The sequence below is a fragment of the Dipodomys merriami genome, unplaced genomic scaffold, assembly GCF_024711535.1.
Source record: "Dipodomys merriami isolate MVZ:Mamm:240054 unplaced genomic scaffold, mDipMer1.0.p SCAF_45, whole genome shotgun sequence".
Classification (NCBI taxonomy): Eukaryota; Metazoa; Chordata; class Mammalia; order Rodentia; family Heteromyidae; genus Dipodomys; species Dipodomys merriami.
The window spans coordinates 12,326,837-12,351,483 of record NW_027206013.1 but is presented as its reverse complement, the minus strand read 5'-3'; the positions used below and the strand labels follow the sequence as shown (position 1 = coordinate 12,351,483).

The window sequence follows — 24,647 nt, the reverse complement described above, 5'->3', positions numbered from 1 at the left end:
CTAAGGCAGGAATTAATGAACACCTTCCTCTTTGGAAGATGAAGAAGTTATGGCTCTGAGTGAATTAAAACCTGCCTAGCATTATGGATGAGCCTGGAAGACATTAGGTGAAACAAGTCACACACACACACACACACACACACACACACACACACACACACACACACACACACACACACACACACACACACACAGAGGTCCCCAACTATGTAGAAGCCAAAAAAAGATAAGACTGACCTCATAGGAGGAGGAAGTAGAATAGTGGTTAGTCTGGAGAGAGGAGAAATGGAAAAGAGGATGTTGAAAATGGGTCCAGGAGTGTGGCTGAGTAGGAGCGAGAGCTCCAGATGCACTGTGAGCTAGCTAGGGTTGAAAACAAGTGCTTGAATATATTCTTATTTGTTTATTTATTTATTTATTTATGTCTCATGGGGCTTGAACTCTGGGCCTGGGCGCTGTCCCTCAGCTCTTCAGCTCAAGGCGAGTGCTCTACCACTTGAGCCACAACGCCACTTCTGGTTTTCTGAGTGGTTTATTGGAGATAAGCGTCTCACAGACTTCCCTGCCAGGGCTGGCTCTGAACCCGCATCCTCGGATCTCAGCCTCCCGAGTAGCGAGGATGGCAGGCGTGAGCCACCGGCGCCCGGCATGCTTGAATATTTTAAAGCAGCTGAGAGAAGCCAGGCGCAGCAGCTCATACCTGTAGAATCCCAGCTACTCAGGAACTGTCAAAGTTTGATGTCAGCCAGGGCAAAAACAAAACCTCAAGTGAACAGGAACTTATCTCAGAGAAACAACTAGCATTTTCAGTTCCTCAAGAGGTAGAGAACTGGAAGGTTTATGCTTGGAGGCCAGCCCAAGCAAAGAGTCATTGCAATTTCATCTCAACAAGCAAGCCATGGTGGCTCACTCCTGTTTCCCTGGCTACACTGGAGGCTGTAGGCAGGAGGATGTTAGTCTGAGACTGGCTACAGGCAAGAGTTAAGAGATCCATCTTTGAAAAAACAAGTTACAGCAAAAATGGCTAAGGGCCTGGCTCAAGCGGCAGACGAACTGCCTAGCTAGCATGAGACCCTTGAGTCCAGACCCCAGTCCCACTCAAAGGTAAAGTAGTAGTAGAGAGGATTTTTGCTGTTCCTCGTGGATGAGCCAGTCACACTGATGGGATCAGTACAGGTTGCACCCGGGTGCTGAGATGTCACAAGCACCCCTTAAGTAGGTGCAAGTGTAATACGTCTGCCTCTCTTCTGCTCTGACATTCTCCCATGCAAGAACATGTGTCCCCCGAAGACAAAAGCACGCTGGCTCCCAGCCTCGCCTCAGGAGAAGCTGCACTGAGCAAGGAAACTTCTCCATTTTATCATCTGCCGCCTCCTCCTCCCCCGCTCGCCTGGAGCACTTCATTATCTGCTCCTCGTCCATCACCTCTCCATGTCTGCCAGGGGAGTTCTTCATCCTGCCCCAAGCGCCCACGTGTGAACGGGAGGCCTCTGGTGAACAGATCGGAAGGCGAAAACTGCGCTTCCCTGGAAACAGCCCCCCCCCCCCAGGCACATGGCCCGTGATCGGCAATCGCGATGAAGAGAATGCAGGCAAAATGCGGGGAATTACGTGGGGGTTTTGCCAATAGATGAAGCGTCTTTAAATGGACGTGATCCTGGGGGAGCCCTCAGGAGGGAGCTGAAGGAGTGCCCCACAGTCTGAAGGACGCAAGAACAGACAGATGCGCCGGGCAAGGGAGGCTCAGGCCTGCCCCACGCCCCTTCCAGGCCTGCCCCTCTACCATGGAGGCCCGTCCCGGACAGGAAGCGGCTGGGAGGCTGGCCGCCTTGGCTGAAGAGGGATGGAAAAACCTGGCCCCTAGTGTTCACAAAGGGCCCCAGCCTTCCTCCCTGTCCCCGTGTGCGCAGTTGGCCACAGAGCTCTGGGCGCCTGGGCGCTCTTTGTATCTACAGCTAGAAGAACGATGGCTTTCAGCACTAGTCCCCTGAGCAGATTGTGGACAGGGGAATCCTCTGGTTACAGCACCAAGAACGACTTGCCATTGCCCAAAGAGCTTTCGTGTGTTCTGTTGTGTAGTGCTGGGGATCTAATAATAATATTGATGATGGTGATGATGATGATGATGATGATGATGATGATAAAACCCCAACAAAGGTTACTTGGCACCTTGCATGTGATAACTGAGACACCTATGGACAGACTCACAAATATGAGAGCATTTAGGCGAATCAAAGAGCGGGACCAGGCGTCCTGGCTCTCTGCTAGCTTCTCTGCCATTGCTGGTCCTCAGGTCCAGGAACCTGCTGGCCTTTCCCATGCGTGAGGGTCTCCAGTCCTGTGAGCTCAGAGGCAGCCGTTATGCTAACTCAACAGGATGATGAAGGAAACAAATGACTCTACCACAGTCTCCCCTAGCCGGTGATTCTGAGCACAAGCTCAGAGTCTGACTGACTCCGGCATCTGAGCCGTGGGAAGGTCTCCTGTCCTGTGGGCATGAGAGTGGCCCTGGGGAATGGCTGGTCCCCCGGAAATCAGGATCTTGTCTTAAGTAATGTATGCTATGACGTCAGCCAATTCATCTTTGCTTCTCTGTCCCCACCCCTCGTCTCCCCCACTTCTTCCCAGCATATTGGTCCAGTCTGTGAAGATAGGCCGTGGGTACTTTAGCATACTGAAAGAGGAAACGGCCATGAAGAAAAGACTGCAGCTGCTTCAGAAGCTGGAGGAGGAAGAAAGGAATAAATTCCAACCAGCCAGAAAGTACTCAGAAATACAATACGGCGAAAACTTGCTGGGGTGAGTGGATGAAGCGGCCAGAGCGGCTGGTGACCGCTGGCCGGCCGGCAAGGGCCTACGAGGGAATGGACTCAGGGCTGTTGAATGCAGGAGCTGTGGTCAGATGAACAGACTGCACCACCCCACCCACACTGGGGGACGGGGTGTCTGTCCAAGAGGCTCCTGTGCCCCTACATTTAAACAACAGTCCCCATGGAACCTTCTACTCATTTGGAAGGGACTTCTATTTATTTATTTATTTATTTTTGGTCAGTTGTGGGGCTTGGACTCAGGGCCTAGGTGCTGTCTCTGAGCTTTTCTGCTCAAGACTAGCACTCTACCACAATGCTACTTCCGGTTTTCTGGTGGTTCATTGGAGATGAGAATCTCATGGACTTTCCTGCCCAGGCTGGCCTTGAAGCGTGATTCTCAGATCTCAGCCTCCTGGGTTGCTAGGACTTCTAATCCAGGGTCACAGAGCACAATTTTCCCATCTCTGAGGTTTTAGTGTGGGAGACGTGGTTTCTTTAGCTGAATAAGTTTAAAGATGCCCAGGATCACCCATTGGTTCGGTGATGTTTTATCTAGTAAGTAGATTCTAGGAGCTGTACAAGGTTGGTTATTCAAACAAAACTGCTTGCCATTACAGCACTGTAACCATGAAATGAGAGCGTGAAGTGTTCTAATGCAGCCGTGAGAGCTTGCCCATACAAAGACCCGTCACAGGGAAAACACAAGCCTGGGACCCAGCTGAGATCTGAATTCAAGTCCTGGCTTTCCCTGTGCAGCTGTCGGCCTTTGGACTAATTCCCTGAAGCTTTCCCAGCCTTCCTTTCCCCAGCCTCCCATAGGAATGAGTGCTTCCAAGCATTGAGGATTAAATGAAATGATACTTAGCACAGAGCTCAGCATAAAAGGCACTCTCGATAATTATTTGCTATTATTATACAGTAAAGTGAATTTAATCTCTCTGGGCCTCAATTATCTGAAATCGTTAACTATGGGCCTACAGCAGCCCCTGTCTACGAGCTGCACTGCTATAAATATGACTCCAATCACAAAGGTATTAAAACTACAAGTGCTCATTTATAAGTACTTTTTAAACCAAGTGTTTGATCGTGAGCTTTATAAAAGCAAAACAAGATTCTTTTCATGTGCCTGGTACCACCACCACCACCAGGATCTAACAGCAGAGAATAAGTTCTTTCAGACAAAAATGTTCGATCTGACAAACTATGCAGGGGGGAGAAGAGAAATCAAGCAAGTCCCTGAAGACGCCAGCCTGCGGGCTGCGAGTTTTCCCCCACCGTGCTCGGCGACCTCCTTTCTCAGCTGCAGATTCAGCTGAAAAGGTGAAAGAGGCAATGGGGAGAATCTATTTTATTATTGTGGCTGAGCTAAGGTGTAAAACCAGAGAGTGAGGAGTGTAAACACTAGGTTAATTTCTCCATATTGTATTCTAGCTCACTGGGAGATAGGGTTGAGCAGTAAGATAGGGCACAGAAATGTATTTGCTAGTGGGTTTTGTTTGTTTGTCTCCTTTTCAGCTCTGAAGCTGAATAAGGAGTGGGTAAAAGCGGGAATCAGACCAGTCAGATTCTCATCCTGCCTTGGTGCCATCTTTCAATCAACTCTATGACCCCAGGATTCCCTCCCACCCCTCACTCCCAGGCCAGCCTTGTTTCCTCAGGACCCCTCTATCCCATTCCCCTCACTGAGGTGGTACTGGGTTCTGAGCATAGGCCTTTGTGCTTGCTTGTGGCTGGTGCTCTACAACTTGAGCCACACCTCCAGTCCAGTTTTTTGCCGGTCATTTTGGAGATGGACTCTGACGAATTTCTCTGCCTGGGTTGGCTTCGAACATCAAATCCCTCAGATCTACACACACTTATCCACAGATAGGGAGGTAGCACAGTTAGGAAGAGAGGGAGGGAGTTGGAAAGCACGGGGCTGGAGCCTAGGCACACGCCTCCCTGGAAGCAGGCAGGGCTCTCAGTGGGCACGCAGGCCCAGATTCCTCAGAACTCTCCAGATCTGACCAGCCAATGCGCTTTTCATTTTTATGTGAAATCTCCCACTTTGGGGACAGTTGATTCAATTACACATGCATGCATTCAGACACACAATAGGCTGATTAAAACATGTCTGCAGATTGAATTCTGTCATAAGTAAAAAAAAAAAAAATCCATCCTATGATGCAACATACGAAAGAGAGAGAAAAGAAAGAAAAGGCTATTTTCTGGAACTGAGATGACTTCCTCCATGATGGCGGGGTGGGGGTGGGGAAATCACCGAAATATGCTATTACATCGCTATTACCGTATTAAATTGCCCTTCCTAGAAACACAGTTGAGAATTGTGGTGGTTCATCTTGATTGCCGGCTGATTGGAGTGAGACGGGCCTGGGCAGTCAGTAAAGCGCAGCCCTAGCTTGTGCTGCGAGTCTGTGAGGACATTTCCAGGGAGAAGGAACTAAGGGGAGATTGTTCCTAAACGGGGCCGTGCTGTGGAGGCTGGGAGCTCTGATGGAACAAGAGAGGGAAAGGCCAGGCACACAGCTCACATGGCTCAGGAACTCCTGCCTCAATCACAGCTACTCAAGAGGCTGACAGGTGGAGGATCGCAGCTGGAGTCCCATCCAGGCAAAAAGTGAGCAATACCCCATGGCAACCAATAAGCTGAAAACTGATGTCAGGCATCTGTAATCCCAGTTAGTGGGAGACAAAGGTCAGAGGACAAATATCCAGTTCAGCCTAGTAAAAAACAGAGACCCTGTCTGGAAAAAAAAAAAAAAAAAAAAAAAAAAAACTACAACAGAAAGGGCTATGGACATAGCTCAAGAGAGGACACCTACCCCTGCCCCCCACGATTAAAAAAGAGAAACAAGGGCAAGAGGGGGAAATATATGAGAAGAGTCTCTCTCTTCCCCCCTCCCTCTCCCTCCCTCCCTCCTTACACCCCCCCTCCCTTCTTAGGACCACCATAAAATAAACTGCTCTTCTTCCATGCCCAATGCCATGGTAGACTGAAACTATGAACTGAAAATAAATCTCTCTTCCCTAAAGTTTTTTTTTGGGGGGGGGGTTTTTTTGGCTCGGGCTTTTTATCATAGCATCGACATTGTCTTGTACAATTCTTTAAGAAAACACTAGTGTCTCTCCCCTCAGTCCTGTCTGCTCAAGGACAAAACTAAAAGGAATGGTGATGGTTTGTGGCCGGCTCAGGCTAAACGTTAACAGCACCCTCTCTCAACTAATAACCCAAGGACAGCAGTATGTGCGGGTCATCCCAGCTACGCACAAGAGGATGAAGGTCTAGAGTGTGGTCCAGCCCAGCCCAGGCCCCCCGCCAAAAAAAGCCTATCTGAAAATATAGTAAAGCGAAATCACCTCAGGGAGGGATGATGGCTGGTGTATAGTGGGTCGTTGTTACCCACATCCAGGGTCTGCACAACGGGAGATCAGGGCAGAAGAAAAAGGAAAGGGGGCTCCAGGGGCTCTAACGCTCACCAGCTTCTGAACCCCCAGCTCCTGTTAGCAAGCTTATTTGTCTAGTCCAGTGCAGGGGAGGGGACTACAGGCAGGTGCAGGGATCTCGTGATTACAACCATTAGCCTGAGGTATAGTTTGTCCACAAAGTGACACTTGATTCTCTTATCTTTAGGGCGCAGAGGAGAGGGGTAAACACTTAACCGTCACACAGACATTCATCTTATCTCCAAGGCCTTAAGCTTTCCGTGTCCAAACAGCTCTAGCTTAAACACACGTAGGGTAGTAACGCACACATTTGTCTTGCCTTGTCTGTCTGACCTTTCCAGGGTCCAGTTCTCAGCCCTGCGAGTCCTGCCCAGGCCGCCTTCCAACCCCTTAACCTGTTCCTGGTCTTGCAGCTTGGGCCCCAGGGCTCCCCACGGTGGACGACCTTGTATTAGCGGCCAAATGAACTCTAGCAAGAGAGGGCAGTTGCAGTGTCTCCTCGGCCTTCATGCTGTGCCCTGTCTGCTTTTCCAGCAGTGCCTCAGATGTGGAGAAGTACAAGAAGCTGGCGGCCAGTGGGATGCTGCGCCCGTTCACCCCCATCCACAGCTGTATCATCTCCCCCCTGATGTCGGAGTCCCACGTGTAAGCACCCCCCCCCCAACCCCCCTGCGTCATCCGCCTGGCTCCGTTCTAACCTGGAGCCAACATGAAACCCACTCAACGAGTTGCTGGGACCGTTCCTTCACCAGCCCGAAGGACTCTAGAGCCAGGAAGGCTGTTCAGCGTGGCATAATTAAAAACAATAATAATAATCAGAGAAAGCAGCTGGCAGAATAGCGCACTCCTATAATCCTAGCCACTTGAGACGGAAACTGGGACGATCGTAGTTCCAGGCCAGCCTGGGCGAACTAATAATAATAACAACAACAATATGCAGGACTTTGTTCCTGCTTCTAGGTCCACAGCTTAGCTGTGTGTCTCTGGTCTAGGTCAGCTCACTGGAGGTTAGGAAAACTGTGTCTCTCGACATGCAGTAGGCAAGTGCAAATTTGTTCTCACAGTGCTTGGGGAGGATCTGGAGAACAGGGGTCTCGGCACACCAGGTCTCCTGAGGCACGGGGCTGCAAGGATGCAGGCCCCACCCAAGCTTTTGCTGCAAGAATGTCAGCCATCTGAACCCAGGCTCAGGCAGTGAGGGAGAGACTAGCATGGCCCAATACAAGGCATCCTAAGCAGAGGGGGATGGAGAGGCAGGACCCTCCGAAAAGGCCTCGGCCAGGCCCTGCTGATGAACTCTTCGATTCTCAGTCATCCTGTCAGCTAGTATAGATGGAAGCCAGGTCAGCCCCTCCAGTCCCCAAGTGATTGATTCCACATAGACCAGTCATTCTGAAATGACTGCGTAGGGATCAATTCAGTCCTGTCAGAGGACACGCGACCTATAGCCTGAAAAGTGGCAGGGGTGGGATCCGGGGGTGAAACGCAGCCTCCTGTTCAGTCTCTAAGAGGACGAGGCTTTCCCCTCACAGCATTTCCTGACAGAGCAGCTCAGGTCTGGACTCGCCCTTGGCCACTTGGCAGATGCTGGGACTGGCTTGGTACGCATTGTCTGACTCCCTGAGCACAGCGCTGCTCTCTACGCCCACTGCGTCTGGCTGGTAGGCAGAGGGGGATGGGCAGCACAGGCGCGCGGGCTGTGGAGTGAAGGGGGCTCGTCCAACGTTCTGAGTTCAGGGACTGCAAAGGTGGGCAAACCCTTCTTGTTTTAATCTGATAAAATCCTAGACATGACACACTTCTGATCTGGCGCCTAAGCCCTGTGGAAAAGCTCCTGTTTCCATCAAGGATGTTTCGGGGGACATTTTTGGTTTTGTTTTCTGTTTCCTATTTGTTTCATGGAAGATAAAACAGATACTCATGGGGTCGGATGGCAAGGTCTGGATAGATCGGATGGGACGCTTGCCTGATGAAAAGGTACAGCTCTACTCCATCCCAGGAGACAACCCCAACACGAGAGCTGAGACTGCCGGAACTCAGGTCTCAACTCTGCCATTTTACCGGCTTTTAGGATTCTGGACAGGTTTGGTGGCCCACACCTCCCTTGTGGAGACTGATAGGATGCTGAGCTTTAAAACAGTGTCTGGCATCACCAGGTGGCGGTGTCCACAAGCCCACCCCACCCCCACAGCTAACTCCCTGTGTTGATTTCCTGGCCCTACCCTCACATCCCAGGCCTGCAGATACACAGAGCAGGGGTCTCTCCTACTGCCTTCCTAGGGTTGTGGTGATGGGAGTAGATGGAGGTGCTTATAGCCATGACCCAGGGCCAAGCGCATGGCCCATGAAGACCACTGACCGTATTCTGGCACAATCTGGCACAATCATGTGCTCAGAGCCCAAGAGGACGTAAGGTGAAAGAGAGAGACACGAAAAGAAGGGGCCCGGACTTCCAGATCCTTTAGATTAGGAGTGAGGGAGAACAGGGACTTAGTAGCAAATGATTTGTAAAAGAAAATTAATTCTCTCCAGAGAAGGGGGGAAGGAAGGAGGGAAGGAGGGAGGGAGTAAGGGTGCTTATTTGCTTCATACCTCGCAGGCATTCACAGCTCCCCCAGTACACAGGGGGAAGGGTCGGGAGGAGATGAGGACCCATACAGGAAGCTGAGTGAGATGGTCACGGGGGGGGGGGGGGGGGGGGGGGGGGGGGGGGGAGGGGAGGACTGGGTCGGCTCCATGCTTGACCCCAGGGTGCAGGCCCCGCCTCTGAGCCGGGGCCTTCCTGGAAACAGGGAGGAGCAATTCCTTGGTAGGCCTACCGGGCTCAGGCTCTGGACCCCTAGGGATGTCGGTTGAGGCAGGATGCATTTTCAAGGAAGAGCTATTATGCAGCTTTGTAATGGAGGTCTCTCCTCTATTAGTGTGAGAGACCATGGGGGGGGGAAAGGCAGCTTCCAGGATGACACCTTGGTTCCAGGAAAAACAACAAAGGCCTGCAGTGAGTTAACCCTCTCATGACCCCCCCCACCTCTGTCAGAGTGACCACTGGGTGACAGCCCATCAGAGTGGACGCTGGGGTGAATCAGACCCCAGTCTGAACCCTCACAAGTCCTTAGGGGACTCACTCCTCACGGAGGAGGTGGGAAGAGTAACCTTCATGTAGTGTGGGCAGCATAAGCATTAAGGGTATTCATTCTGGCACCAACCCCAGCACCACGATGCCAGGTGACCTTGAGCAAAGTGATTGTAGCTCTCTGAACCCATCTCCCCTTCTCTGAAGTGGGGATGATAACTCATACCCCAGCTGGGGGAATTACATGTGAAAAAAGCAAAACCCATCAGTACCCAACTCACTGTAGATGGTTCATACAAAGTGTCCAAAAGAGTCAGAAAATACAGGTTAGACATATTGTTAATCATGTTTCAGTTACATTTTCAAATAATATATTCGTATGTCTATTCATCATTATCATTAAGATCTGCCAAAAGGGGGACAGCACAGAGGTCAAAGCTAGCTTTCTTCAGGAATAAACTTCCAGGCTGCTTCTAAACAATGAGTTCAGCACCAGCATAGGGTTTGGATAGATTTTGTCAGGGGTCTGGAAGTTAAGCCCTGGGCCGGGAATTTCGCACCTGGCCAGCTGTGTGCTGTGCGAGGTCCTCCGTGCAGGTTTAGCAGACAGTTTCTGTCTCCCAGAAGCAGTTTGGAGAGAAAGGAGCCTTGGGAAATACATGGGCAGACCTATCAACTGCCCAGCCACAGTTTCAGGCCAAGAACTTACACACTAAATGTAGTGTGTCCAACTGCTGACCTCAAGAAAAAAAAAATGTAGAGTTCGCTCCCTAGTTTCCCTACGCTTCCAGGCTTTACTGCGTCCTTAGTTAATTTGTTAAGGAAATAGGTGGACACCAGGACATCATGAGATCCCCTCCTCAGTTCTATTGCCTTTCCTCAGTACACACAAACTCCCAGGGCTGGGCATAGAATCACCTTGCTTCAGATCCCAAGCCCAGGGATCTTCCCGGCACAACTGCCCTAAGCCCCGTGCACCTCACAGCCCCATCTGTACAACGGAACGAACGCATCACCTCTCCCGCTAGGTGTACAAAATCCTCCCGCCTGGCCATGCTGCCAGCTCTCTGGGAACAGCACAGCTCTCGTGTCTGTGGCAGCTATTGTGAGGAGAGAGGGTCCAGTAGGATCTCACTGTGCCCCCCTCTCTCTCTCTCTGCAGGGAGCCTCTGTTCCGCCAGCTCTGTGCCCTCCACTGGCTGCTGGAGGCCCTGACCATTGACCACGCCCACCACACCATGAAACCAGTGATCACCTGCTGGAATCCCAAGTAGGCTTCCTCTTGCCGCCATAAACTGAACACACTCTGTGTGGGGGGAAGGGAGGGGCTCCTGGCCATGGGTCCCGGCTTTTTCTTTTCTGTGTTTGGTGGGCGGGTTTAATTTAGGAGTTCTATGTGGGAGTCAAACCAGGATGCACTGGAGCAGCTCTTGTGGACCTGCAAGAGCCAACTTGGGACACATTTAGGGATGTCACACTGGAATCAATCTGCCAGAATGAGAGCAATTACACCGTGGGAAGTGACAACGCAATGCACAGCACACTGCAGAATTCTCGGTTAGCTTTCTCTCTGACGCTCGCTCATGGAGCGCTGTCTCTCCCCAATGCTGTTTTTTAGTTGTGTTACTTTTCCTCCTCTTCTCCTCTCTTTTATTCTTCCTCCTCTCTTTTATTCTTCAAGTCATGGGGCTTGAACTCAGGGTCTGGGCACTTTCCCACTTTCCTTGAGCTTTGTTTGCTCAAAACTAGCGCTGCACCACTTTGAGCCACCGCTCCACTTCCTTCCTTTGTGCTTGCTCTTTATTTTGAGAGGATTTTTTTTTAAAAATTTTCTTGCTTTGTTTTGTTTTTCTTTGCTTTGTTTTAATTTTTTCTCTGTCGTTTTATATTAGGATGGAGTTCTCCACTTGGACCCAAGAGGGTCTATAGTATTTAGGTCCTTAGAGCAGTTTAACTGAGTTAACACAGACAGACACTCCACCATATGGTGTCTAAGCCAAGGAAAGTGCTAGGGTGTCACCACCAGAAGGAAGCATCAGGCAAAAGCTCTGATGCAAGAACTGAACTGTCACACCGGTGGGACAGGGAATACGCATACATGTCAAGACGTTGGCACTTGAGCTGGAGGTGTAGCTCATGAAGCCCCGCCTCCCCGTGATCCAGGCTTCTTCCTCTGCAAATGGGTTGTAATTACCTTCTTCCTCATTCCCCAAGTCCCTCTTCATAGTTCTATTTTGTCTCTGCTACCCGAGCCCTGGAAGGCTAATCTCAAATTAAAACAAACATAATTCATGCATCCATAAACAGGATAGTAACCAACGTATTTACCATGTTTGTTTGGGATGACATTACAACTGCAAGTTGCTTCTGAATCCCTGGTTTACTATTTTTTTAAAAAAAAACAGTAATCTATTTCTTTTGTGGAAATCCAATAATGTAGGAAAAGGTATTGCTAAGGGAACTTTTTCATAAAGTGAGTTTAGGGACTTGGGAGACAGATGAGGGGGGGTTGGAGGGGGAGGGGCACGGGGTGCTCCACCACGGCACCCCAGTTACTTCCAAAATATATTTACGGTTTCCTGAATTTTTTAAACCCAGCCTTTAAACATTTCCTACGCGTTATTTATTTTTCTTTAAAACAAAGCTGTCCCAAGTTATATGTGGATAGCATTTACTCTTAGGAAAATCTTCAACACATTCACAAGTGTATACACGGTATGAAAGCTTTTTATTTCCTCGTCGAAACCCTTTCTTTAGAGCAAAGCCCTTTTAAAGGTCTAAGGGGGTACAATTCCAAATCTTTCTAATACTCTCCCTTTATAAATATATTCAAACACACACATATTTTTTTAAAGAGAAATGGGCTCACGATGCCCCGCACACTGTCTCGGCGTGACTTTCTCCCTGGGCGGTGACTCGCGCAGGTATCTTTCTGTGCTGGTCCACACAAAGCCTCCGCATTCCTTGAATATTGAAAAGAATGCGCAGCAGGGCATTCTATTGTGTGCACAGAACATAATTCAGATAATCATTTCTCTATTGACAGACACCAAGGCTGGTTCCATATTTTGACATTTTGAGTAATACTTCACAGAACATCCTTATACCTGTCTTTTATGGCCAGCTGCAAACATTTCTTTTGGCTAGATTCTGAGAAATGCAACTTGCAAGGTCAAAACAACGTCTAATTTGTGTTCACAGCTGATCGCTGGATTTAAGGAAAAAGGCCCTTGAGCCGACAGACTTTCGATAGCATACCATCTCCCCCCACCCCTCACCCCCTCAACGAGCCCCCCCCCAACAGCAGAATCTGCCTCTGACATGTGGACACCCATCTTCCCACACCAAAGAAAGCACATCATGGATGATTTGAATTGAGGGGGAAAGGACTATCTGTATTTCTTTCAGTTATTCGTGAAAATGTGCTCAGCACAGGAGCCAAAGTTGCTCGTGGTGGCGAGAAGGCACTGTAGTCACCCTGAATGTAGGTGTGTAAGGACCACATCCACAAAGTAGGTCGGGATGTATGTAAGGGCCGAATCTACAAAGACCTGGGAATGTCTGGATCTCTGCAGAAAGCAGGGACCTGAGCTGAGACCATAGCACAATCCAGGAGGAGGTACAAAGAAAGGCAGTGTATTTGCTGGGGTTTGTTTCCCTTCGTGCAATGTTGCCTCTCTGTGGGGAATTGTGTGTGTGTGTGTGTGTGTGTGTGTGTGTGTGTGTGCGCGCGCACACACGCCAGTTCTGAGGCTTGAACTCAAGGCCTGGGTGCTGTCCCAGAGCTTTCTTGGCTCAAAGCTAGCACAATACCACTTGAGCCACAGCCCCACTTCCAGTTGTTTTGCTTTGTTTTGTTTTTGCATTGTGATACTTAATTGGAAATACGAGTCTCACAAACTTTCTTGCCCCAGCTGACTTTAAACCAGATCCTCGGATCTCACCCTCCTGAATAACTAGGATAACAGGTGTGAGCCATCAGCACCTGGCCAACGGGGAATTTTTTAATTTTGAGATCAGTGATGTGCTAGTGTTTAACAATCGGCTCCTCAAGGCTGGTATGAACAGCTCACTGTGGCTGATTTCACAGTCACCAACATGATGAAACAGAACTGGGATTTGGGAAGAAATATACATCAGTCCTTCAGAGCCGGTCTGATCTGGATCTAGCACATCATAATATGTAATTATAACACATAATTAATTAATCATTATGGTTAGTGGAGGATTAAGTTCCCCCAAAAGGTACCAGAAAATACCCTCTTTAGCCAGCAAGGAAAGTGGAAGGATGGCCTCTCTTTAAATCACTATCTCTGATGTTTTATCTTCATACCATCCCATGAATTTTCCCCAGTCGTCTGAAAACCCAGACAGAGTTTGAGTGTCTGAGAGCAAAATTGTGGGCATCAGATGGACCTAGCTGAGTCCAGGCCTCCGGACAGAACTCGGCCTGCCCAGTCCCCCGGCACCCCTCTAGCCATCCCAGAACGACAGACACGATCAGACCCGTTCTTCCTGGGGACTGCAATAAGCAGGATTTGTCATGAGGCAGCTGATAGGCAGAGTGATAGCGGCCGGGCAGTGGGCTTTGATTTAAATTGAATCCTCCAGGAAAGCCTTGCTCAGAAGGGAACATTGGCAGGAAATCTGATCTAACAGCCTCCACTCTGATTCTCGAGCGCAAAACCTGGGAGTGGGACAATGAGTGTGGCAGGACTCGGGTCAGAAGGGCCACGTGGCCATCTTGCCCTGAGATCCACGGAGCTCCCTAAAGGACGCCTGTCCTCTTTCCTGGCTCCAAACCAGCATTTTCTTCCCCTCAGCCACAACAGACATGTGAACACATCTTAAATCAGCCTCTGAGAAACAGACGTTTTACCCCAAATGTGAGTTGGGAAAAAGGTAAGAGTGAAGTATTTGAGAAAATTGCTCTGATTGCATCTGTGGATAGACATCTTGAAGTGACCGCCAGGAACAAGATGTGCTCCACAGACAGAGTTAAGAGATGAGACTGCTCAGAGCTCTCTCCCATTGATTTCTCACAGACGGCAGAACAGGGAAATTATGGCCCGAAAATTATAGCTTCTTCTCCCCCCTGGAGCTGCCCTCGTGCCTCATTCCCAGCCATCATCTCCTCCTCTAAACCACACTAAGATCTCTGCTGGAAAAAAAAAAAACCACGTCTGCTATTGTTGTGAATAGCCGAATGGTATTCAGTTCTCTGTGCAAAACACCCACCAAACTCTTAATCAACTCTGTTTCTCTTATCTGAACAGCAATTCTCCGACACTGCTAATATCACCCTTCCCCATTTTACAGATAGGGCCACTGAGACCCAGAAAGATGAGAGCTCTTAGGTAAAAATAAAAAATAAATAAATAATCACACATACAGGAATTGATGTGGCAGAGGAACAATTGGTCTCCCCAGGGCCACAGTAGCCCTTCTCCAGTTCTGATCTTCAGAGAGACTGTTGGACAAAGTTTCACACTTTGAACAAACCGCATCTCAGCAACTTAACAATACCGAGCTCAGCTCTGGCTCGGCCTCCATGGCCAGCACCAGCGCTCTGTTCATTACAGTCACACGCCAGCCAAGCCGGCAGAGCGCTCCATCCTAACACCAGCTTCTGCCATCAAGGAAGCAGAAGAAGGAGTCTGATTCCTCAGGACCAGCTTGTAAAGCATCTGCCCCAAAGCACCACCTGTCACTTGTGCTCATGTATTTTTGAACAAAAGCCAGTCGCGAGCTATTCCTGACTTCAAGGAGCAGGGGAGGAGTCAGGTGTTGCTGTCTCTGAGATTGTTTGGTAGGCAGCGGTAAAGATTTGCCCACCAGGCCTTGGGGGAAGGGATGCCAACTGGGCCCTGCCCTTCACCACAAGGGGTGCGGTGGATGGCACTGCGCAGCTGGTTTTATTCCTTCCTTCCCCTATTGATCTTCCCTTTTGGTTTATTTGCTACTGAAAATGAAACATCAGAGAGACTGATTCTGTCTAACCAGGCTTTTTCCTTTATCAATGGTTTTGCAGAGCAAGGGCTCTGGGCATTTGAAGGTCTGCGGGGATTTTTCGGCGTTTTGAGCTCATTTAGCCGGCCGCCTAAAGTCGCAATAGATTTTTGGGGTCGTCTTGGAAGACAGGCATTAGTGGAAAACTTCCATCTTTCGGATTGGACCTGAATATTTAAGATTTCTGAAAGCTTGGCTAGCACCAGATTTAATTTTAAAAGGAGAAAGGGGTTGCTTTTGAACTTCACGAAGAAGGCTGGCGGCTCAGCAGGGGCTGCCCCAGCAAAGGGAAAAGCAAAAGGCCCTGTGGTCTTGAAAGAAACACTCCAACACAGAACCCGCTAAAGCTTCCCGTCGGTGAGCTTTAAATCAGACTTCAAAAGTGCCTGCTAGCTTAAATATTGTTTATAAGACCGAAGTACTGCTTCTTCTTCCTCTGGCTAGATTTTAAATATTCCCTAATTTGATTACTCTGGGGACATGCCGACAGAACCCACTTCAATGAGCTTCCCTGTTAATTATTCAGAGGGCTTTTTATTGTGTAATCAAATATAAAGTCTTACAAAAAGCTTGGAGACACAGTCTCATACCCACCCTCCACAGCCCAACCTCCACCTTGGGGTAGGTTCGCGTTTCTTGTGGCTTTGAGCTGGTGAGGAGGCCCCTCGTTTTGTAGAATGTCGACAGATTGAGGGGGTGATTCCCCAACAGGAGATGCTAGCCTTCAATTCAGTTTATCTCAATCACCTTTCCCCCCCTTACAGCTGAGCACATTGCCCTGCCACAAACTTCCAGCAGCCCCTGGCAGGTCTGGACTCCATGTGAGTGTCTCCCCCCACCCCCCATCAAAATGGGCCTGCTTGACTCATTTCCTTAAGCCCTTATTCTGTGCTAGTGAAGGGCAGTAAAATGCTTAAAAGAGTCCCAGCCATCTAAAATCCTTTTTGAAGAAAAAAAGGAGTAAAAGAAGAGATGGCTGGTTGGTTGGGTGGGTGGATGAATGGATGGAGGACAAAGGTATACAGGCATGGATGTATGTAGTGTATGGATGATGGGTGGGAAGATGGATATTTGAATGAACAGAGAGATGGGTAGGTGGGAAGAAGGGTAGAGTAGTACAGGGACGGGTGGATTGATGAATGGGGGGTAGATGCATATATGGATGGATGAATGCATGGATGGATGAGTGTATGAATGAGTAGATGGAAAGGTGGGTAGGTAGACAGATGGACAGGTGATTATTTGGATGGATAGGAGATGGATAGACGGATGAAGAGGTTCAGGGACAGAAAGAGGGAAGGAGGGAAGGTGGGAGGGACCAAGGGAGGGAAAGAAGACTGGTAAGCCAATGAATCAATCAGTGGACGATCAGCAGTAGTTGAGAAATCACACTAAGATTCCCACTCTGTTATGAATAGAGACCTAATGTCCCACAGTCATGAATCCAAAAATCTAAAGGCTCTGAAAACTCCATTTCCTCATCATTCATTTGGTAGCCAATCCAGAAGAAGCCAAATTGATTTGCCAGAACTTGACCTGAAGCTACTTAAGAGTCTTTATTTCTCTCGCCTAGTGTAAATATCCACAAGCTCCATTCCAGACACACTCGTGTTGTGTTATAAGATGCTACCCCAGCTCCTTGCCGTACATGCAACACCTTCCCAAGATTGCATGCTTGGCAACGTATCTGCTTCCAGAGGTTTCAGTCACAGGAACATGGCCATGTCAATAACATGAACCTGCTAGGGTTCAAAGTCCTATGCAGAAAGGTCCTGACCCCGGAAGGAGGGATCCAGGCTTTATTTATTTATCCAAGATCCTGGAGCTTATTTCATTGGGGAGGATAGCACTTCAGGAAGAAATTTTTCTTTTCTTTACTTTTTTTTTTTTTTTTTGTCAGTTGTGGAGCTTGAACTCTGGGCCTGGGCATTGTCCTTCAACATTTCAGCTCAAGGCTAGCATTCTGCCACTTGAACCATAGCACCACTTCCGGTTTTCTGGCAGTTTATTGCAGATAAAAGAGTCTCACAGGCTTGCCTTGCCTGGGCTGGCTTTGAACCGTGATCCTCAGATCTCAGCCTCCTTAGTAGTTAGGATGACAGGCATGAGCCACCGGCACCCAGCTTAGGAAGAAAATTTTCTGAAAAAATTTCTTTGTAAGAAAATTAGGCACCAGGGCCTGTGGGAGACCTATGTAGGAGAGAAGACCTGAAACTCTGGGTGAATGACTCAAGCTCTTCCATCCCCTAAGTTTGCTTCCTCATCTGCAAAATGGGATTCTGATGGCTCCATGACTGAGACCGTCTCACGAGAACTCACACAGAACATCATAGAGAATTTTTTCCACACCAATAATTTTCATTGTACAACCCACCCCACCTGCTCCATCCAACCCCACCCAGAAACACTGTGTATTTCTCAGAGCTGTCCCTGAAAAGGCAAGAGACTCAGAAATGAACACACTGTTCTGCTCACCCCAGAATTAACAGCAGACTTGCCCAGGGCCCAAGTCCAACATGCAAATTGATGCAAATTACATGCAAACCAATTTCACCTCCCTCAGCCCCACCCACCTTCTAGGCGGGCTTTTCCACTCCAGAAAAGTGCAGCTAGCGGGCTGGAGGTGCAGCTCAAGTGGTAAAGAGCCTGCCTGGCAAGCACAAGGCCCTGAATTCAAACCCAGCTCTGACAAAGAAATAGTGCTTAAGAACTGCCCCTCCTGCTTCTTCTCAAATACACGATGGGAAAGGTGGGGAGGAGAGATTCATCCAAGAGCTAGTTACCATTTCTACTCGATGTATTGCATCTCTTTAAAAAAAGAAGAAGAAGAAGAAGAAGAAGAAAGAAAAAAGTAATAAACGGAGGCTCTGCCAATGGAAAACTCATTAAGCTGTTTCTCACTCAGGGACCCAGGAGGAAGCAAGAGCTCAATCAAAAAGATCAATAAGGACAAGTCCATGGGGCAGAGGTGGGAGCACTTCGTCACGGCACCGAAGGTAACCAGTGCTGCCCGCTGCCGCTCCACCCCGGGCTGGCTCCACCCCGGGCTGCCGGCCCGGCCCGGCTGCCCCTCACTCCACCCGGGCTGCCGGCCCAGCGGCTGCTCCTCAGAGCCCTGGGCCAGTCCCATCTCCCGTGGGAAACGGGAGGGAGTGTTTCTGGTTTTATTTTTAAGCTAAGTTAGCTTTCAGAAGGGAAGCCAGACAACATACTGCCGGATGTGGGGAGGGTTTTTTTTTTTTGTAAATTTTAATTAAAATGGTTATCTGTGGATTATGGGAGAAATGACATTTGGCTGGACATGACTCGCAGAGGTGGGAGGGAGGGGGGCTGCTGAGCAGCGGCTTAATAAGATGTCACCAGTAGGAAATGGTCTCGCTCCATCCCCTCCCGCTCTCCCTCCCTCTAGCTCTCTTTTACTTTCTCTCTCTCTCTTTCTCTCTCTCATACACAACACACACAGATCAGGGGGGAAAAAGTGAGTGATTCAACAGGATTTATCAAGCTGAAACATGTGTTTACTATTGAGCTATCATGAAATCCATTCTTTTCAATCCAGTTATTCCTAAACCCCAAACCTTCCCATTCATCTATTCAACAAACAAGCATGCTAATGATGATGATGATCATCATCATCATAGCAAAGGGTGATGTTGACATAAGACGTTAGACACAGCTCACGTCTGGAGTGTTGGCTGAACTTGTCCCTGGCTCACAAAATGGATGTGGTGTTCGATCTCTGCCAGCCCCAGAGTGTTAGGGGAGAACCCAGGGAAGCTGGGTCTGACCGTTCACACCTATCATCCCAGCTGCGCAGGAAGCAGAGGCAGGACGATCCTGAGTCTGAAGTCCAGGCTGCCTGTGCCAAATTTCAAAAACAACATGCTGGGGCTCTGGAGGTAAAACACTTAACTACCATGTGCAAGGCCATGGATGCAAACCTCAGCACTTGAAAATTTGAAAAAGAAGGGAAAAGGAGGCCTTTAAAAACAGGAGAATGTTTTTATACGAATAGCCTTAACTATGACTGTACAACTTTAGAGGCCACTTCTCAGCACTTACAATGGCCCGAGCTCTTACCAAAGACGCTCTCTCGGGTATGATTATCCAGTTCTGCCTTCTTAAAAAAAAAAAAAAACCCACGGGCCACTCTCCCTCTCTTCTGCTGGGAAGGAGCCAGCGGGAGCCCAGAGAGGTTAAGTGACTCACACAAAGTTACACAGAGCCCGGACAGCTAATCTTGATGTGGGTGTTAAACGCTGAGCCCTTCAGACCCCTCCTCCCGGCTGCCCCGCCGTGATGTGTTTCTTGCCACGTCCCCCTCTTTGATCAGCACGCTCCCAGACCTGGAGAGTTAAGAGTCGCTGCCTTATCACAGCAGGTTGCCATGGAGACACTGCGCGCCTCCATCTCCAGAGATGCACAGACAGGCGGCACTGCCACGCGCCTGAAAACAATGTCTTTCCGGAATATTCAGCATTCCCTAGCACGTTTGCAGGTCAAACCCAGTCTGGACCGTGGCACGCTGGAGTGGGGTGGAGGGAGGGTCGGGGGACACTGCGTAAGGACACACGGAACCTGCTTCCCATTAGGCAACACCTTCCATACGTTCCCTCCTCCTCCCCCAACTGGGGTCTCTCCACCCCAAAACTGAGGATTTGGAGAAGGACCTCTCTTCCTCTCCCCCCACCTTTCCCTTTCCCCTGTGCAACCAAGAAATCCTTCCCCTCTTCTAGCGCAGGGAACTCCAGGCTATGTTCTGGCCAATCCAAATATTCCTCTCACCCCAGACGCCATGCTAATAGAGGAGCAAAACAGCAGTCGTGAGGTGTGGGGCAAAACGCACCCTGGCACAGCTAAAGACCTTTTGCCTAGCTTTGGCTCATTTTTTTTTCTTTTCTGCACACGAATAGGTGTTTGGGTTTTGTTTTTGTTTTTTTGTCGATCGTGGGCCTTGAACTCTGGGCCTGAGCGCTGTCCCTCAGCTCTTCAGCTCAAGGGGAGCACTCTACCACTTGAGCCACAGCACCACTTCTGGCTTTTTCTAAGTAGTTTATTGGAGATTAGAGTCTCATAGACTTTCCTGCCTGGTCAGACTTTGAACCATAATCCTCAGATCTCAGCCTCCTGAGTAGCTAGGATTACAGGCAGGAGCCACCAGCGTCCGGCTCCGGTGTGTTATTTTTAAGAAAACCCACACCCTGGAAGTGGTGCTGTGGCTCATGCGGTAGAGCGCTTGCCTTGAGCTGTAGAGAGCAGGGACAGCGCCCAAGCCCAGAGTTCAAGCCCCACAACCAACAAAAAAAAAAAAAAAAGAAAGAAAGAAAGAAAGAAAGAAAGAAAACCCAAACCCTATTAAGTAAAACTCTCGCAGTGTGTAATCCCCTCTACAGATAAATATGTCTCCCTATGGGTTTCAGCTTGCAAGGCTTGCTCCTTTGACAGTGCCAGCAACCAGTTAGGGAAATCTCTGTCATCCAAAATCAGTCCCTACCATGGTAGAGCCCAGCAGCTGCTTCACATTGATCCTGAGTGGAATTTTTATTTAAAAAAAGCGAAACATCTGGGGATTTAACTCAGCTCGAAGAAAATCAGTTCCATAAAGGGCACGCGAGATGCTGAAGCCGCCTGCCATGTCCTCCTGCATTTTATGTCTCTGCTACTCTCCATTATTCCAGAGTGTCACTCTTCACTCTGGGTTTCCTGGCTGGAGTGGTTAACTGAATTTTAATGAGTGGCAACTTTGGGGGCACAAGGCGACAGATCCTTTCTGAGATGACCGCAGTCTATTTCTTCTGTTTTACAAATGAGGAGATTTAGGCAGGCCAGGCTCACTTATTCCAGAGCCCTCGGCTGAGCCCAGTGCTCATTGCAAGATTCCAGGCTACCAGGTAATGCCATCCATTCTGCTTTCAAAGAGAATACTGCTTTGAAGAACCTGGTTCCCAGTGTTAAGAACTCATCCAGCGGCGGGTGAGATGGAAGGAGGCAGCCTTTGCTTGCGTTCCTTCCCTGGGATGGCGAGGGGTGAGGGGTAGGGTGTTTGTCCAGTGGCAAGCTCTTGGCTAGCTGCAAAGTCCAGACGAAGGTAGAATCTCGTACCATGTTGCTAATTTATCTAAGGAGAGAATATGCGAATTCTTGGAACTGCCTTTTCCCTTCTTAACCCTCATTGTGCAACTCATGTTCCTCTTTGGAGCTCTGGATAAAACAAATGCAGACCCCAGGTCCCCCAGCCTGGCACTTTGTGAAGCGTCCTGCCATTTCTGTAGAATGTTGCTGTAAGACTTATGGGAAAAGTGATCACACCTGACATCTCAGTCTTCCCCCTTCTCTCCTCCTCTTCACTCCCATCTGACAAAGAAATCTCTCCCCTCATCTATAGGAAACTTCCAGCTACGTTCAAGGCCCTACAAGGTAGACAATGAAAATCTTACTTCTGCTACCCCATTCAGTGTGTATTAAGACCTGGTGTGGCCTGCAGTACTCCCTAGGAAATGGGACACGATGAGCTTTTTTTTTTTTTTTTTTTGGGTCCGGTCGTGGGGCCTGAACTCTAGCCTGGGCGCTGTCCCTCAGCTCTTCAGCTCAAGGCTAGCGCTCTACCACTTGAGCCACAGCGCCACTTCCAGCTTTTTTCTTTTTACTTATGTGGTGCTGAGGAATCAAACCCAGGGCCTCTGGCATGCAAGGCAAGCGCTCTACCACTGAGCCACCTTCCCAGACCCAAGATGAGCTTTGTCTAAAGATGTCACCAGCCTTGGGCCTCCCAAGCACTTTCGTTGTTAAGTGTTCTCCAATGAAACTGTTGCGATTAATTGAGTGTCATTTATAGCCCAGCCGCTCTGAAACTTGCAAGTTTAAAAAGAACATGACCCTAGGCATCACATTCTGAATTCACACACACACACACACACACACACACACACACACACACACACACACACACACACACACACACACACACACACACACACACACACACACACCTATAACCAGTTTTCTTCAACTTGTTTCCGCTCTCAAATCTGCATTCTCCTCACTGGACTCCCCTCCCCCCTCCCTAATCCATCCCAACATTGTCCCCACCACAACTGACCACCCCCCCCACCAGCATGCACACAGGTCTGCTTCCTCTGCTCCCACTCCTAGACATCAGGCCTAGAATGATTTCCACCCTGCATTCTGCAGAAAGCCGGGCGTATGCCTCTCTTCACCCTTTTGGCCCAGGCGTCGGCTCAGTGAGGCCGATCGACACCTCGTGGGCTCTAACCCAAGGTATAGCGAAAGACGTTAGACCCACGCTATTCTACAGTTAGAAGTGGACTCTGGTGTTTAGCTCAAGAAACAACCAAAGGCTGTTCTGGGCCTCAAGACATCACTGCAAGACATGCCGAGCTCCCCGCCATGACAGTGTGGACAACTCCACGCTGTTCAATAGAAGAGGCTCTGACACATGCCTTCCTGAGCACACCTGTCTTTCAATGACCTTGATTTATAACAAAAGGTCACTCACAACCCAGGCTATAGCTCACAATGTTTAGGAGGAATTCTCTTCTTTCTTTCCTTCCTCTGTCCCTCAACCATCTCCCTTCCTCCCTTCCTCCTTTCCTCTCATCTTTCCTTCCTTTTCTTCCTCCCCTAATTATACTCCCCCTCTTCTTTTTCCTTTTCTTTCTCCCAGCCTCCATCCTTCCTTCCCATCTCCATCCTTCCTTCCTTCTTTTCTCTCTCCCTCCCTTCTTCCTTCCTTTCTGCCTTCCTCCACTTTTGCCTGCCTTGCTCCTCCCTTTCTTTCCTCCTTCCAACCTTTTTCCTTCCATTCTAACATCCCTCTTTCCCTTTCCTTCAGACCAAGAAATTCAAAATCCCTATAATGCGCATCACCACCAGAAAGCCAAGCCGGCGAGGCTCCACCCTCAGCCTGTCTCGGACCAGCGGGGGGTCCTCTCCCCAGAGCAGCATGGTCTCTGTGAACCCTGGTTCTGATGAGCTCCCAAGCGTGGTTACCCCGGCGACTGGCAGCAAAGACGTTGAGGATAACGAATCCTCTTCAACCAAGCCAGATGACGAGCCCCTCCACATCCGTAAGTGCCACCTCAGACCCTCACACGCTGCATGGTGGCCTTCGCGTCTCCCAGAGTCCCCCGGTCCTGGCCCCAGACACACTTCGCTGAGACACCCAGGGTCCCTCATCGCTGGTCCGCGTTCTTAGATCCCTTTCCTTTGATGTGGCAGAGACCAGAACCACATTTTATTATGTGTTCTCCGAGGGAACAGCCCATGGTGACAAGTGGTCCTTTCTGAATCCTAAATATGGATTTTTAATACATCAATATCTCCTAGGTGTAATTCCAAGTATTTGAGACTGGGAGGTGGCTAGCTCAGGCAAAAGAACAACAACAAAAATAATCAGCTCTGGAGACCATTAGACTCTCTCAGGGTGTGCGCCTGTCATCCTGGCTATGCCAGAAGCTGATGAGCACAGGAGGATTGTGTGTTAGAAGCCAGCTCATGCAGAAGAGACCTCAACCACCCGTCCTCTCAGCTACACTCATGGTAGGAAAGGCAACACAGGAGGACCGCAGACCAGAGGCGTACTTGGCAAGGAAGTGAGCCCTAATCAAAAATAACTAAATTTCCTCCCATCCTGTGGGTCGTCTCTTGGTTCTGGCAATTGTCTCCTCACTGGTGGACTCCTCTTCCTGTTTTCTGGGCAACTGGGGCCCTATTCAGAAAAAAAAAAAAAAAAGGTTACCAACGCATTCCCTGTGGTTCCCTGTAGTCAATTTAAAGTTTCAAGTCTTTATTTGAGCTCTTTGACCCACTTGGGATTGGTTTCCGTACAGGCTCCCAATGGCTCTGCCAGCACCATCTGTTGAAGAGATTTATGGGTTTGGGGGAGCCCCTTTGTTGAAAATTCGATGGCCGTAGCTATATTTTAGTCTAGGGTTCCAGGATTTTCTCTGCTGTTCCATTGGTCTTCATGTTTGTTTTGGGCTCTTCTTGTTACTGCTGCTCTAGAGTATAATGTGAAGTCTGATATTGTGCTACCTCCAGCATTGTTCTTTTTGCTCAGGATTGCTTTCTCGGAATCTTTTAGGCCTCCATATGCATCCTATTGGATCTATAGATTGCTTTCGGCACTATAGCCATCTCATGACATTCATCTTGCCAGTCCATGAGCACGGGAGATCTTTCCATCTTCTGGTGTCTTCTTCAACTCTCTTCTCCAAGGTTTTAGAGTTTCCATTAACAGAGGTTCCTCACTTCCTTGGTTAAGTTCACGCCTAGGTGTTTTAGTGTTCTTC

At 49.1% G+C, this 24,647-nt stretch overlaps 1 protein-coding gene across 3 annotated transcripts in view; it reads left to right on the top strand.

The window, feature by feature from the left end:
* The window catches only part of LOC138808525 (coiled-coil domain-containing protein 60-like), a 113,783-nt gene that overhangs the window by 74,434 nt on the left and 14,702 nt on the right, over positions 1-24,647 (top strand). The window contains exons 3-7 of one of the 3 annotated variants that reach the window (XM_069994812.1): positions 2,629-2,799; positions 6,792-6,899; positions 10,490-10,597; positions 18,242-18,332; positions 23,189-23,423. In XM_069994812.1, coding sequence (XP_069850913.1) covers positions 2,629-2,799; positions 6,792-6,899; positions 10,490-10,597; positions 18,242-18,332; positions 23,189-23,423 — 713 coding nt within the window. Of the gene's footprint in view, positions 1-2,628; positions 2,800-6,788; positions 6,900-10,489; positions 10,598-18,241; positions 18,333-23,188; positions 23,424-24,647 lie in introns of all 3 variants that reach the window. The other 2 variants (XM_069994811.1, XM_069994813.1) reach the window with 2 other exon arrangements.